The 15,663-nt window shown below is 49.5% G+C and overlaps 1 protein-coding gene and 1 non-coding gene across 2 annotated transcripts in view; both read right to left on the reverse strand.

Moving 5' to 3' along the window:
- Window positions 1-6,638: 6,638 nt before the first annotated feature.
- CREBBP (CREB binding lysine acetyltransferase) overlaps window positions 6,639-15,663 on the reverse strand; it is a 118,580-nt gene continuing 109,555 nt past the window's right edge. The window contains 7 exon segments of the mRNA XM_039885162.1: window positions 6,639-8,410; window positions 8,412-8,463; window positions 8,466-8,961; window positions 10,641-10,922; window positions 11,324-11,485; window positions 14,054-14,221; window positions 14,592-14,757. Of these exon segments, the coding sequence (XP_039741096.1) occupies window positions 6,826-8,410; window positions 8,412-8,463; window positions 8,466-8,961; window positions 10,641-10,922; window positions 11,324-11,485; window positions 14,054-14,221; window positions 14,592-14,757 (2,911 nt within the window). The 3' untranslated portion in view covers window positions 6,639-6,825.
- Window positions 11,945-12,063, reverse strand: LOC120620568 (5S ribosomal RNA). The gene has a single exon (XR_005657938.1). It is a non-coding gene; the product is annotated as a 5S ribosomal RNA (ribosomal RNA).

Below are 15,663 nucleotides of genomic sequence, written 5' to 3' on the forward strand. Positions count from 1 at the left end.
CTTCCAGCTGAATGATACTTCTTGGCCTGGAAAGGTCCCAGGAATGATGAGATTTTTATTTCATGGATCCTCTTATAAGGCAGCTTACTTTTTGAAGCTAAAAATGGGAGTGTTGAGGAGAGAAACTCCCAGACAGTCCTGCAAATGCTGGGTATTGTCTGAAAGCCATTCATTCTCTAATTGTCTTAGTGTTCAGGCTTCAGGAGCAAGGATTTTCCCCAGCAGATACAGACCTATACAGACCTGGTCCGGGAAAAGGGCAGCTGCAGCTTATAGGCTTTTGACTACAGCTTTAGAGGCAGTAATTATCCCTGGATTTCTGAGGCATCAAAACTTTCAAATTCAGAGAAGCAACTAATGGCCAGGTGGCACCTGCACAGGATTTTGTGCATTTCTTAAAGTCTTCCTCAACCTTTTCAAGACTTTGATGCCAATGCAGCAGGGGTTGGAACTCAGAAACTAGTGTTTTGCTGATTCACTTAACAACTATCTTATTATGTTAGACAAATGTCAGAGACCTCCCATAGCAGTACAGCTAGATATGGTGGGAACCCAGGCCCTGGCCCCCACTTGCACACATGCCAATGATGGGTTTTGGCCAGAAGCAAGATCAGAGGCTCTTCGTGGAGGCCCGTGTAGCCACTTAGCAGGACCTGGCCTAGAACTTACAAGAACATTTCTAATTTCACTGGCTGACTCTGAGGCTTTATTTCCAAACGGCTCACTCTGCTTTGCCAGTGGCCACTTTTAATTCCACCATCAAGAACTCTGGGAATATCACAAGTTGATTGCACAGACCCCACACATTCAGGGGTAAATGGACCTTTTCATCATCTATAGCATAGGTAGTCATTCCAAGCCCCTCTAGGGGGCTCCTCGGCCACCCACTAGCTGTGTGACCCTTGTCAACCCCTTCCCCTTCCACTGTGAACAACATCTGTGCAGGAGGGACAGGATGGGCCATCCTGGTGGGCTCCCAGCCTCCTTGTCCAACATGATAAATGGAAGACAGAGCTAAGTCCAGACAACCACGAAATATCACTGGCGGAGCCTTTTCTGAGTGACTCTGGCTCTGGGGAAAGCAGGGTGGAGGTGGTAACCTCTACCCCTGTTTGTTCACAGAAGCTTCTGCTGGGGAATACCACTCAGTGAACTGGCTTCAAGGGCATGTTTTGAAAGATGCTTTCTTTCGTGCCAAAGAGCTCAGACCACACTTTTTTCCCACCTTGTAGATGAGACATTAGAAGAAAAAATGTCCACCACATCTCAAGCCTACTATGTCTATTGCTTTCAGGAAGAAAGATAAGTGAGAATTGGCTTGGTTTGAGAGACTCTACAGCGTGAAAAAGCAACTCCATTCTACGTGTGTTTGCATGCATGTGTATGTGTATGTTTGGGCCAAGCTGATGGCCCTGTGTTTCCTTCTTACCTCGATGCTTGGAGGGAGCGGAGAGGCTGTGTGAAAATGCCTGGTCTGTGGGCCCCTTTCCTTGCTCAGCATGACTCTCTGGTGGTTACAAGGCTCCTTTCTCAATGTGTGCTCTGTGCCAGTGAGGCCCTGCGTCCCTCAAGGACTGGCTCTTTGCCTGGCTGCCATGGGCCTCTACTCCAGCCACAGGCCCTGCCAAGGTGGCAGCCTGAGCAGCATCTGGCGTCATGCTCCAGTAGGTGGGCAGCTTTCACAGAGTTTCCCTCACCAAGACTGTTTCCTCATGTGTGAGGAGGGTCCCCTCAGTCAGGACTCTGCACCAGTTGGGTATTGAAGATCAGGTGGAAATGCAGATCGTTGATGTTTTCTCTGAAGGTGCCAATGCCTCCTGGGCACAGGAGAGAGGGGACCATGGTCCATCGGTGTCAACCAGGTCTCTTCTGATGGTGCTGTGCCTGTAGCTCAAAAAACAGGAAGACTGGGACTGACCCAGCACTCACCCCATGGAGTCACAGTGCCCAGGAGACTGGCCAGGGTGAGGCTTCCCTCCTATTTCTTTAGAAAAACAAGCAAGATGCGACTCCCTTCTTTATTTTCCTCACAATCTGCCTTTTTACATGTGCACTTCACAGGATGGCATCCTGTACCTCTGTCCCAGGGCAAACAAAATATAGGATACTTTTTCAGGTAACTCAGGGCTGTAAGACCCCTGGGGTGCTTCAAGATTCAGTTCTGTCTGCCTCCTGTCCTGGCCAGAAGACCTCAGGCTGCCAGTAGTCCTACTACATACTTTTTCAGGGATTTGTAGAGGGTGGGAGGCCCAGGAGGACAAAGGAGACAGGCGGTTCCAGCTTGACGGAGGCCAAAGAACCACTTGACCAAATCCCTTCTCCCTACACCCACATTTATCATGAACATTAAGACTAAGGCAGTTTTAAAGTCAAGATCGTTTGTTCTTGGTCCCCTATAGTCTTGCTCCTCAAAGTGTAAGCTGAGAGCTAGCAGCAGCGGCCTCACCCGGGAGCATGTTAGAAACTCAAAAACTCGGTCTTCCCACCCACGAGACATATTGAACCAGGATTTTAGAACGATCCCAGATAATCCATATGCACATTAGAGCCAGAGAAGCAGTCTTAAGGAACACACGGCAGTGCCAAGGAGAATGTGTATGTTTCTCAAACTATGGCGCACTATGCAATTATTGGCCTTGATGAAAATACATCTTTGTTTCTAGCACAAACTAGGTTCAGTGCCCTGGCTTTGAGTACTACCACCATCTAGCACCTTCCTCCAGTAGTTGTCTGTAATTGAGTTCTCCAAGGGCTGTATCTCAGGGCCTAGGATCTGCTCGGTGCTTGGTCAGTGAACAAACTCAGTGCTTCGAGAAAGCCTGCTTACCTGAATGTCAACTAGAAGCAGGTGTCAGGAGGGGCTTTCTGAAATTGCTGGTTCTGGAGGGAAAGGGGCCTTGGCTCAGTGCCCACTCATCTTTCCTGCTATTTCTGACACTTGGTGTCCTCTTCCTACACTAGGACCTCTTTTATTTTCCCAGGAAATAAAAGCTCAGAACTCAAGTGTCTAGAGGGTGAGGAACAGTGAGGATTGGCTTCCCTCAAAGCTCTGAGGGTTCTCTCTGCTTCTGCCTGCAGAGATCTTGCTCTCACTGGCAACACCAGTTCTGGCTGCTGAACACCTGTTGACTGTGAACACCTCCTGCACAGCCCCAAAGTCTACTGTTTCTCTCTCTGTCCCTTTCTCTACAGCTAGCTTTGGGAGCACAGCTTCACCGATGCCAGCGTTTGGTCCCCAAGACTATCCATCAGTAGACCTCCCACCACTTCCTGTAAAGCAGCACAACCAACCCACCTTCCCTCTTCTGTGGGTCCCCAACCTTTGCCCAGATGTGAGGGGTCCTGGGTGAGGTTGGAGAGGACACGGAAGAGTCCTGGCATGAGGAACCTGGTGGCCTTGCTCTGTCATTACAGGGGCACATGCCCAGATGCAGGAGCCAGACACACCCCTAACTGTCCTTTCTAAGAATATCTTCTCTGGACATTGTCAGTGCTCTTTGAACTTTTCAGATTAGTGAAGTAATCCCTCAGTGATATCATGGTCAATAGACCCTAGTAAATCCTTTATAGAAAGGCTTGAGCACATTGAAAGTACCATTTGCCTTCTCATCTCCTCATCCAAAGTTTCTCAGTCTTGCCTGTTTGCCTGCGTGTTAATCAGTTCAATTTGATACTGACCTTTCCCTACTCTTGATTTTGCCCAATGAAATTGTACGAGAGTCACGCAATTTCATGAACACGGGACATCCTGGGAAGGAGCAATGTGGCTTTACGATCTCAAGTGGGCCTTGTCCCCATTCCTACATACTGCTGTGCATCTACTTGCCAAGGAATAGCTGCAGTGTCTACTTCCCAGAACTGACCTTGGGTGAAGAACTTCCTGGTGGTGTACTAGCTATGGTGTACTAGCTACCACCCAGCACTCAGCTCCTTCATCAAAGGAGTAGCCTATTTTCTCATACAATCCTAGAAGCCCTTTTTGGCTTAAAAATTTTGGTACTATTTTACAGCAATCAAAAGGAGAAAGCTGTCTTCAGCCTGAGATCTTAGAAGCAGGAGCCTCTCCACTTCTGGTTTTCCAGAAATTGCATTCTATTCCTGTTTTTAACATGCTAAATTCTCAAAAACATAAACACATGCACTAGACAAATTCAACTGAGCCCTTAGGCTGACTGGCTGCTAAGCTAATTCTAAGGGTCATTAGCCAACTGGAACCATCTTTGAATCCAAGCAGTTTTACCAGCTTTTATTATAAACACCAGCACATTTCAAGTTTCCTCTTTTTGATCACAAATATAGGACTTTTTTCTTCTCATCCTAAGTATACAGCATGAGACACATGGTTGGGACTTTCCAGCTCTTACAGAAGTTTCCTTACGACAAGTGCGGGATGGGCATCCACAGACCACACCCTCAGCTGCATCTTTTAGCATCTGGATTGCAGGTGACTCCAAGATGAGGTCGGTACATTCTGGATTCCAAGATGACCTGAAAAAGATGCCCTCCACTGAGGGTGTTAAAGGGCTGCACATCCCAAGTACAGGCCTGGAGCTGTTCCTCCGGGTCTCAGATGGCTCACCCCTTCTTATCATGGGCTCAGGGATTCTCTTCAGGGGAGAAAGAGGGTCATGGGTGCAAGCAGTAGAAGAGGGATGGCCAGATCATCATCGGAGGGCCATGACCTAGCTTTCCCTTTTGGGAGAAGTGGAGATGGGAGTTGGTTGATGGTGCTAAATGGTGTTCTCACTCTTACCTGGCTTAATTAATCTACATTAAAACCCAAGATTCTAAGTTCTGTGCTACAACTAATTTCTTAGAAAATCTCAAATTTAGATTCCCAAATCAAGTATTTTGAAAATACTTCTGTGAATACAGGGCCAAAAGAGAAGCTACTTGGATCCTGCTTTCTAAATTTAACACCACAACCCCCCACCTAGACAACCCTCGGTTGGGAGACAAGAGATAAAAGAGAAAGGACTCAGCTAACTGGTGCCCTGAAAAAGGAACATTTTAGAAGACTAGCTTCAGCTCTCCTGGAGGTGGTCCTTCTCTTAGATGTGATTTTTACAGCACTCTAGCCCTCAGTAAGGACTCCTAAAATAGGACCCAGAGTGGAGGCGAGTATCCTTGGAAGTTGGAGATTGGTTTGCAAGCACAGCAGAGCTAGTGGCCAGAGCTCCAGGCATTTTCCCTCAACAGCCTCCAGGGAGGACAGCACACTACTGTTTCTAAAGGGTGGAGAATAAAGGGCCAGAGCTCTGTCTGTCCAGCCTAGTGTAAGAGGCCACGGTGGGATATGCTGTGTGGCAGCATCTTCCCCTACCGAATCTAGAATTCTGGGGGGGAGGCTATGAACCACCTCCAGTCCCTGAAGCACCTTTTGTGATAATTCTAAGATCTTTATATAGGAAGGGGTGGGGGGAGCTGAAAACAATTGCGGGAACCTTCTCTAGTCTGGTTTTTGGGGGCAGGGTGGCTAAGACGGGGGAGGTGGATGGGAGACAAAATGTTATTTCTGACCCACTTGTGTCCCTAACTCTGTGGGTGAAATCCCCCCACCCATCGAATGTATGCAGCCACCACTGGAAAGAGAACCTTCTAGGCCTTGGCTGAGCCTGGCTGACACCCGTATGGCCACCAGGACTTCAGCCCCCGCCTCTCCTCTATGAGCAAACAACCAGAATCATGTCTTACAAAGAACAGACTCCAAAAATATATATAAATAAATAAAAACCTTAAACATTCTTAACAGGGATCTTAAAGAACAGAATACATGTTAAAAACTTCAGTAATTTATATCAATTTTAAGCGGTACTTTATATACAATGGGGAAAAAACACATGCATAGTCCAAATACAATGTTGAAAACAGCATTTTCATAACAAAAAACCCCGAACACTAAGTGTTAATACCATGTACATGAATTCAAGAAGGACCACCCTTTTTGTCTGTTGCACACAGTTTATTTAACAATATGATATAAGAAATGAGTTGGTACTTTACCATTCTATACAGTGATTGAATCTTCTTGAATTTTCTTATTTATAGTAATTATAGCGCTTGCATGATTTACACTAGAATTGCTTTTCCTCATTTCAAGTTTCACATAGAAGAAAGAAAAGAATGCTCTTCTCTATTAACATTAGCATGGTCTAAGAGAGTGATCATCCCTATTTTTTGTCTAAAACCAGTTTTATCAGAGAAACAAAGCAACAATTTCTACATCTGCAAGACAAGAGTTTGGCTTGAGCCAGTATGTATAGATAGATGTGTGTGGGTGTGTACTTGTGTGCACGCAGGAGCCAATTCCTATCGTCCAGGGGTAATACTTGGAGAACGCCCACAGAGTTCACAATAGAAAAAATCTTCCCGCCAACGTCAGAAAGTTGTCGGGATACATTATAAGCTTGCATTATTTCAGGAATCAGTTTCTGAATATTATTTTTCTTCTCACTTTTAAACATAAATGTTTAAAGTCTTGAAAATACAAATAAAAAATATGAATATAATGAACTTGTTTTTCCCATTAAAAAAAGGCATGAGTCACCAGCAATGACGACAAAAGAATCCAAACAAACCCCCCTCCCCCCAAAACAAAAACAAAACAAAAAGAGAGAGAAAGAGAGAGAGACCAGATATTTAAATCAACTGGTTTTAACAAAAAAATATATTCTTTGTATTGTTTCTTTAAACAGCAATCTACCCTTCCACGGCTTGGAAGTTGCAGTTCCATCTAGGAATAAAAAGAGCCTAGATGCCTGGATTTCAGTACAAAAGGTCCAAGAACATGAAAGGGGAAAAAAAAAAAGCGATGCTCTCACAATGCTACAAACCCTCCACAAACTTTTCTAGGGTGTCTCCTGTGGTGTCACCGACCAAGGACAGCTCATTGGACAATGCACTCCTGTTGGGGGTGTTCAGCTGTGGGAGCATTGCACTCTGTTCGGGGTTCCCCAAGTGTCCCTGATCTATAGAGCTGGCCATGGTGACTGCGAGTCCGGGGTGGGGGGAACCAGTCTGGGGTGAGACATGGTGTGGTGAAGGCTGGGGCTGTATCCGTGGCGACGGGCTGGAATGTGGAGGCTGGGACTGGGGCCGCGGAGACTGTACAGGGGCCGGAGACCTCACCTGGCTACTAAGGGACGTGGCCATCTGCTGGCCGGGGAGGTGCGAGGCCTGTGGCTGTCCTGAGAGCATGTGTTGCTGGGGGCTCATGGGGTTCGGCTGGCCGGGAGACCCAATCTGCTGCTTCATCTGCTGCTGCTGCAGAATCCGCTGCTGCAGGGCCTGCTGGATGTTGGGGGTGCTGTCTGCACCCAGCCCGGGCTGCCCCATCTGGCTAAGCTGTCCCATCTGAGCTGCCATCTGGCCCATGGAGCTGCCCTGCATTGGGAGGTGCTGCTGCATCCGCTGCTGCTGCATGGCCGGAGGGTAGCCTCCGGGTCCTTGAGGCTGCTGGAACTGGCCATGCCCTGCCATGCCTGCGGCCATGCCCGCGCTGCCCTGCTGTTGCTGTTGCTGCTGCTGCTGCTGCTGTTGCTGCTGCAGCAGCTGCCTCCGCAGCATCTCTCTGTACTGCGGGTTCATATTCGCCATGCTGGGGTTGTGCCCTGGGTTCATGATGTTCAAGGCCTGGCCCTGGGGGTTCAGGCCTCCCATTGGCTGCTGCTGTGGAGGCACGCCAGGCCGTGGACCGCCAGCTTGCATGGCATTCAGGTTCTGCAGGCCAGGCTGCTGGTGCAGACCGGGCTGGGGCTGCAGGCCAGGCTGGGCCTGGAGGCCGGGTTGGGGCTGGAGGCCGGGTTGACTGGCCACGTACTTGGCTGTGCGCTGTTTAATGAAAGCTGCCATCAGCTGAGGGTTTGACTTGAGGATGTTGAGCACCTGCTGCTGCTGCTGCGGGGAGCTGGGAGACTTCAGGGTCCGCAACAGGTCCTGCAGGGCACCAGGTGAGATGCTCCGGGGTGGCTGCACATTGGGCATCCGTGGCCCAGCCACAGCTGGCTGGGCCTGCATGGACATCACTGGTCTGGGCATGCCCGGCATCGGCTGCTGCTGGGGGATGGGCGCCTGCTGCCACTGCCCAGGGGGCAGGTTGGGCATGACAGGCCCACTGACTTGGTTGGGTCGGGGCACATTCAGGCCCACAGGAGCCATCTGGCTCACTGGGGTCACCATGCCCGTGCGCCCTGGGGGCATGCCATTGTTGATGTTCACCCGGTACAGGTGCTGCTGCTGCTGAGCCTCGCGCTCAATCTGCCGGGCCGCCTCCACTGCTGCGGGTGGGGGCTGGGCAGGGGGCGGTGGGGCTGGCACCTGGTTGGTGGGCTTCCCAGTGGACACCGTGGTGGGGGGCTGAGTCCGGGCCACGCTAGGGAAGCCGGCTGGTGACATGCTCACAGGTGAAGGCTGGGCTGGGTGGGGGCTGTGGTGTCTGGGGTGTGCTGGGCTGCTGGGTGGGGGTCCCGGCGGTGCTGAGGTAGGGGAAGGCAGACTCTGAGGCACGTTGCGGGTGTTCATGGTGGCCATCCGCCGGCGCATGAGCTGCGCTTGCTGTAGGCGGTGCTGTATCTGCTGCTGGCGGAGCTTGTGTTTGATGTTGAGGCAGAAGGGCACAGGGCATTTATTTTCTTGGCAGTGTTTGGCATGATAGCAGCAAAGGGCGATGAGCTGCTTGCATACCGGGCAGCCTCCGTTGGTCTTGCGCTTACAGCCCTTGGTATGTTGCACAACCCGCTTCATCTTCTGGCAGGACGGCAGCGAGCAGTTGGCGTTGCGGCACTGGCAGGCGTGCACTAGGGACTGGATGCAGCGCTGGATGCTCAGGCGCCGTGACTCCTGGGGGCTCTTGGACTGTGGCTCACCCTGGCTGCCGCCCTCGTCGTCTAGGCCCAGCCCCCACTTCACCATCTTGTGTGTGTGGCTCTTCGTGTTGTAGCAGTTGATACAAAGATCGTAGTCCTGTGGACAAGGGGGACAGACCAGTGTCAGCATTCGGCCCAGTGGGACCAGACATCCCAGTTGCCCTCCGGAACCTTCACTCTTGGGACCTCCCCTACAGCCCAGAAGGATCCAGAGACCAAGAGATCCATCTCCTCACTCTGACCCCACCCTCTTCCAGGGGCACCACCAGTCCTTCTCAATGAGCAGGCACACAGGTGCACATGTGCACACAGTGTGTGACTTTATGTTCATGCAAGGCTCTTGGGTGTGTTGGCAGGACACTGGCCTCCTTTCTTTCCTTCGTCTGTGCCCCCAGAAATGGCACCTAGCCATCCCGCCCCCATTCCAGGTCTGAAACACCTGACAGTGAAGGACTGATTGAGGCTGGCCCATTTCCTCTCAAGCACCACGTGAACGTCTGAAGTACCACAGACCTAGTTCCTAGAGACTGGCCTCCACTCTGCAAAGTTGCTACTGGGTGTCTTCAAAGCATCCCCAGAGCTCTGCAGAGCAGCCCAGCAGGACACTGGGGCTGAGAGGAATTCACCAGGAGGAATGCCCTGCGCCTAAATCACAGTGACAAAATTCCCTTACCCAGGTTTCTAAAAGCCACCTGCATCTAGAGACTGAGATACTGAAGTGCTAGAGCAGAGAACAGAGCCCTATGACCAGGATTGATAACCTTTTCATAGAAAGAACATGAAAATCTCAGCAGTAGCAAATGAGGGAGAGGACAAAAGGAAGCTACAGAAAGCAAAAAATAAAGATGAAGGCTTAATAAAGGCCCTGCTCTGCTCCCCAGAGATCAGAGAGCCCCATCCCAGACGCTGACTCTGGTAGACAAGGTGAAGACTGTGTGGGAGTCTGTGACCATCTGCAGGGAGGAGGTGGAGGGCCCACAACAGCCTGATTTACCCCATGAAAGGGACCCATCTGTGAAAGGGACAGACCCCCACCCCTTCACATGGAAGTCAAGACCTCTGCAGAAGGGAGCCAGAGAGTGGTGCTGCCACAGGGTACCAACCAGGACAAGGGAGGAAGGTTTCCAGACCCCTGACCACAGGGATTCCGGCAGACAATAGGGAAGGAAAACCAGACAAAGTTTTGGCAGGACCAAAACACTGCCAGTGCCTCTCCTGCTCTCTCCACATTCCTGCCCTGGCACCACAAGGCCTGTGGATGTGCCTGACATAGAGCTGGGGTTAAAGAAACATAGGGAACAAAATAACAAGTACCTTGTGACCATCTCCTTGTCCTAGACAAGTCAGTGCTTGCTGACCCCTGGAAGACTAGCCTGTCCAAGTGTGTTCTGAACACACATCGATGGCCCCACCGTCATGTTCAATTTGGTCAGGACCAGACCACGCTCCATGAAGGGAGACTGGCCGCTTCTTACCATTGATGTCTGGTGTTAAGGCTAGTGCGGGCACACAGCAGAAACCCAACCAATGTTGAGCTGGATCCTTTTATTTATGAACTCAACAATAATAATCTCACAACCAAATGTGCCCTGAGAGAACCAGCGGTTTTCTTCCTTCCTGGGAAAAGCCAACGGTCTAATAGTTCAACTTAAAATGCAAATACATAGACCAGAGAAGGCCAGAGAGCAGCCAAGGGGACCCCAGACTTGTGCTGGACTTCATCTCTGCTGGAAGTTCTGTCAGAGCGCAGACACGGGGAGGGAGGTACGGGCCTACCTCACACACAGTGCAGTGCCAGCGAGTCTCCACGTGATGCTTGCACTCGTTGCAAGTGTAGACGAAGCGGTCTTGGCCCTGGGTGTGCAGCTCCACCAGCATGCACAGCGTGGACCACTTGGACCGACGCAGGGAGGAGAACTCCCAGTGCTTATCTCTGGCGAGGGTGAGGAAGGCGTCACGCCCATCCATGAGGTCACAGCTGAGCAAGGGGTCGGGGTCAACAATGGGGGGCAGTGTATTGATAACAGGCCCTGCATGAAGGTGGATCACAAAGAAGACCTGCAGGAAGAACAGCAAGAGTGACGTCAGCCCATAGAGAATAGGGCAGCAGTGCTGAGGAGGGCTGGCTCTGGCTGGCCCAGGGCTAGCCCTGGCTTACAGTACCGAGATGGTGCTTAGCTTGACCTGACACCTGCTGTGTGTCAAAAGGCACAGCTCCCTGGGATTGAACTGAGTTGGTGATGTGTCACATGGCATTACCCAAACAGCCAGCTCAGCCTTCTAGGGGCTGGTCCTCCTACACAGCCAGTGGAGAACACGGAACGGAGTTGCCACCCATGCTTTCTCTCTCCTCTTGGCCAGGGGCAGGACTGTGGATTCTCAGCAACCCCTCCTCCTTTATCTTGGCCCAGAAGGACACAAAAGCTGGGCCCAGCAGTGCAACCTGCCCCACGTCTCACCTCTTTGTGCTTCTCCATGGTGGCATAGAGCTTCTGAGATAAGTCGTTGGACACATTGGGCATGCTGGGCTTCTTCTTGTTGGCTCGGCTGATGCTGCTTTTATTCTTGTTGGTTTTCTTGTTGTTCTTTTTCTTGGCATTCTTGCTGTCACCCTGGCTGCCCTACAACAACACATAAAGTTGTTAGACAAGCCCAGTCTCTTCTTCCCAGCCCACTATCAAGCCAGGACTCCCAGCTCCCAGGTCCTTGGTGGCAGGAGACCACCAACCAGACCCCTATATATGTGTGGGCTGTAAACAAATTGCAGCCTTCAGAGGAGACTGCGGAAGAAAGGTGATGAGAACTGAAGCAGGGATTTTACTCCGCTGAGCCCAAGGAGTCCTGACAATTAAAAAACTAAGGACACTGAATGAAGTTCAGACTCTGGTTAACAATGACTTATCAGTATCCATTCATCAACTGTAACAAATGTAGCACACCAATGCAGTTGTCAGCAGGAGAAACTAGTGCTGGAGTATATGTACTATCTGCTCAAGTTTTTTCTAAGCCTTTATTCTAAAACATAAAGCCTATATTTTAAAAGATATATCGATTGATGCTATCTATTTATTTATTTTAAACGCCTATAGCACCTGGTCTTCCTAGGTGGTCTCCCATCCAAGTACTAACCAGGCCCAACCCTGCTTAGCTTCCAAGATCAGATGGGATCGGGTACATTCAGGGTGGCATGGCCATAGACTATATTTTAAAAGTTTTAAAAGAAATAGATTCACTGCACACTTTAGAAAATATGGCCAAAGAATAAATAAATACAAATAATTTTCTGCCACCAGAGCAATAGCACCTTTGCACATCACTTTGTGTGATTTTTCTTCACAAAGTTGAGGTTATATACTTGCACTGGGGTTATATCCTGTATCTTCCCCACTATGGCAAGCATTTTCCCCATCTTCCCATTTCCCGCCACTGAAGACCACTTTTAACGGCAAAGCAGTATTCCAAATGAAATGCCGTCTATAACTAAGCCAATGTCTCTGCTGTCTCTGTGAACTGGATTCACAGAATTGTGCTTCTGTCTTCCACCTTCACATTCTACCCTCTCTTCCCCATTCAAGTCCACAGCCAGCAACAGCCCGTTCAAGCATCAGCCCTCATCTATTTCTATCTCTCAGAGAGCCCCACTGCTGCCAGGCTAGAGACAAACACGTCCACCTTGGATGGGACACAGGCCTGGGGTCTGAGTCCCCTTCAGAGTCATGTGTCCTGGGAGCTCTGCTGTGAGGGCACGACAGACTCTCCTCCTCCTGCCACAACCTGCCCACCATCTTCTACCACCTGGGATAAACATTCCAACTCAGGCCACTTCCCATCAAGACATGTGTGGAGGTAGTGGGCACACAGAGGGACCTCAGGTTTACAGGTTAGCTCTGGTCTCTCCCCCACTGGAACCTTGAGTTTCCATTAAAATCTGGCCCACCCTTCAAAGGTCAGCTGAGTGCAAGACCTTCCAGTGAAGTGTACCCTGCCTGGCAAGTAGCAGCACTCGGCAAGTCATTCCAGACCCCTGGCTCTGAATGCCATCCTTGCAAAGGCCCTCAAGCACAACTAGGAGGGCCTCAAGCTGGCATCTAAGTATTAACGAGTCCACAACCAATTCTTGACTTCTCCCCCAAATACGTGCTCGCTCTTCCTCCTTCCTCAGGCAGAGGCAGCAAAGACATAACAAGCAGCCCGGCCTCAGGATTCTCCTCACATGCTGCAAAGATCCGCCTCAAGTCCGGTGGGTGGGGCGGGGGGAAGGGGCACTACCCTCAAAACACTCTGCATGCTTCTTATGAACTCTACAGCTACGAGCTGAACTGGAACAACCACAATGTCTTGTTGGACACCACGAAGCATGGAACACTTGCTCACAACTTGGACGCTTATGCTTTTCCTCCTGGTGGAAGCTCCTTCTCCTCAATCCTCTGGGCTCCTTCTTACCAGGTAAGTCTCTGCTCAGATGCCACTGCCCCCGCCACCCCACCAGGACCCATGGAGGTGCCTCCATTCCTCCTCTTCCCTGTGCTTTTCTCCACAGCTTCCACCACTATTTCAGAATATGCTGGGTATGTGTTTATTTTTCTTGTGTCTCCTACTAGTATACCCCTGGAGGATAGGGATGGAGTTTTCCTTAGTTCTCACTGCATTGCTCAGACCTGTGCCTGCACACAGCAGGAACTGGAGTACACGAGTGCAGACACCACAGAAAAGAGCTGTGTGTATGTGTGTAGTTTGTAACAAAGCAAATGAACGAGGCCTGGCAACTAAGGGCCTCTTCCTCAAGTACTCTTTTAAATCAATTAATTGGTTCCTGACCATGATGTATCCGTCTTGTCTCCATCTGTTCCTTCTCTCATCTTTCTTTGTCTTAGCCCTGTCTGTCCTGCTTAGAGATGCTAGAGCAAGTACCTCCTGTCCTCCTTCTGCTAGGTGATGCTGTCTCCAATGCCCACTTTAGCTTGCCCAGTGCCCAGTGTGAGCTGTGCTCCCAGGCCCCAGTCCTATGGTGGGTGGTGACGAAGTGAGATTATGCATGAAAATACCACCACAGATAAAGACGACCACGTCCTGTGAACCCAAGGGCACATGTTTACTCTTCAACCTGACAGAACTCAGCCTTCAGAGCACACAGCTGGGGCAGAGGGGCTCCTGAGGAGGGTGAGGTGGTGGGGACATGCGGGCTTTACCTCCGTCGTCTCACTGGCTGCAGTGCTCTCTTCTTTCTTTCTCTCTTCTTCTTCTTGTTCTAGCTCCTTAATACTCTCCTCCAACACATTGGGCCAGAAGTCACCCTCAAAATAGGGCAGTTCCTTGGCACTGGTAAGCCTGTCTTCAGTTGCTTGTTTGAAAATGTCCTGGACAGTGAACAAAAGCACAGCAGTGAGATGAGGGGACCAGAGTGACACTCCTGGAGAGAGAATGGCATGGGACTGTGACACTGGAGAGGATCCAGTGTTGCGCATTCCCATGGTGCACAATGGCTAAGATACGCTGATTTCAACAAAGGCATCACAATGGCACTGTTTTCAAACTGCCAACTAAAAATCTTGATAAGACTGTAGATAAGATGGTTCTAAATTTTTATTTCATACATTTTTTTTTGCTTTCTAATCCTCGTATGTGAATACAATTCTAACATATGTAAATACAAGAGGAAGACACATGAAAATATGTGAATCAGTGGTGACAAAGCCACCCCATACCCTACTTTTCAGCACCAGGTACCTTATAGTCATGGATGATTCGTTCTGCAAACGCCTTGTCTAGCATCTTCTTGTACCACTCCTGCAGGCGCTTCGGTTTTGGGATTTTTTGATCAGGGGGGTGGCAATGGAAGATGTAGTCATCTCCTTCACTTGGGGGACAGGCCCAGATGTGTCCTGTCACATACCTGCATGACACACACACACACACACATACACGCACACAATTCAGATAAAAGTGGTGAGCAAAACTGGCCCCGCCTTTAAAGAGTAACAGCTGAGGAATGGACCAAAGCAGAACAGAAATAACTATAAGGAAAAAAGAAAACAATGAAATGACCACAATGCTTGTGGCGAAATGTGCAAGAGGCACAGAGAGGTTCCAAACCAATGTGGGGGGTGGGAGGTGGGGGTGGTGGGTGGGTGGGAAAGGCCAAATCTCTGCACGCCTGGAAACTGACCCTAAAATACTTCCTTAGGTCTGCATGTCGGGCAGGGGCCAAGGCTGCTAGGGAACCTGTGAGCACAGGAGAGAGCATAGGACGATGGCGACATCAAATAGATCAAATGGCTTCTACCCAGGTATGCACTGAGTTTCTTATCTACTTTCTCCTGTGCAGTTGAGTATTTCCTCCTAGGAGTTAAAGTTAAATAAATCTCATTCATTCTGTTTAAGACACTTTAATCAAATACCTTTAACTTTCAAATTTGGAAAAGGAATGTGACAGATCTAGAACATAAAAACAGAGATAAAGAAGTAAGACACTAGAGACTACATATTATGGGATTCCATTTATAAGAAGCATCTAGAAAAGGCAAATTTATGAGAACAGAAAGTAGATTAGTGGTTGCTCGGGGCAGGGATTGAACAAGGATTAACAACAAATGGGCACAGAGATTTGACTGGGGGATGACAATGTTCTGAGACTGATTTATGGTGATGGTCGCACCACTTGGTAAAGTTACTAAAAATCACTGATGTGTATACTTGAAATAAGTGAATTTTACGATATAAATATGCTTTAATCAATTTTTTAAAAAAGAGACCAGAATGAAAAAAGAATGAAAAGAATGCAAAGGCAGGGAAAGTACAT

The sequence above is a fragment of the Pteropus medius genome, unplaced genomic scaffold (assembly GCF_902729225.1).
Source record: "Pteropus medius unplaced genomic scaffold, Ma_sr-lr_union100, whole genome shotgun sequence".
Classification (NCBI taxonomy): Eukaryota; Metazoa; Chordata; class Mammalia; order Chiroptera; family Pteropodidae; genus Pteropus; species Pteropus medius.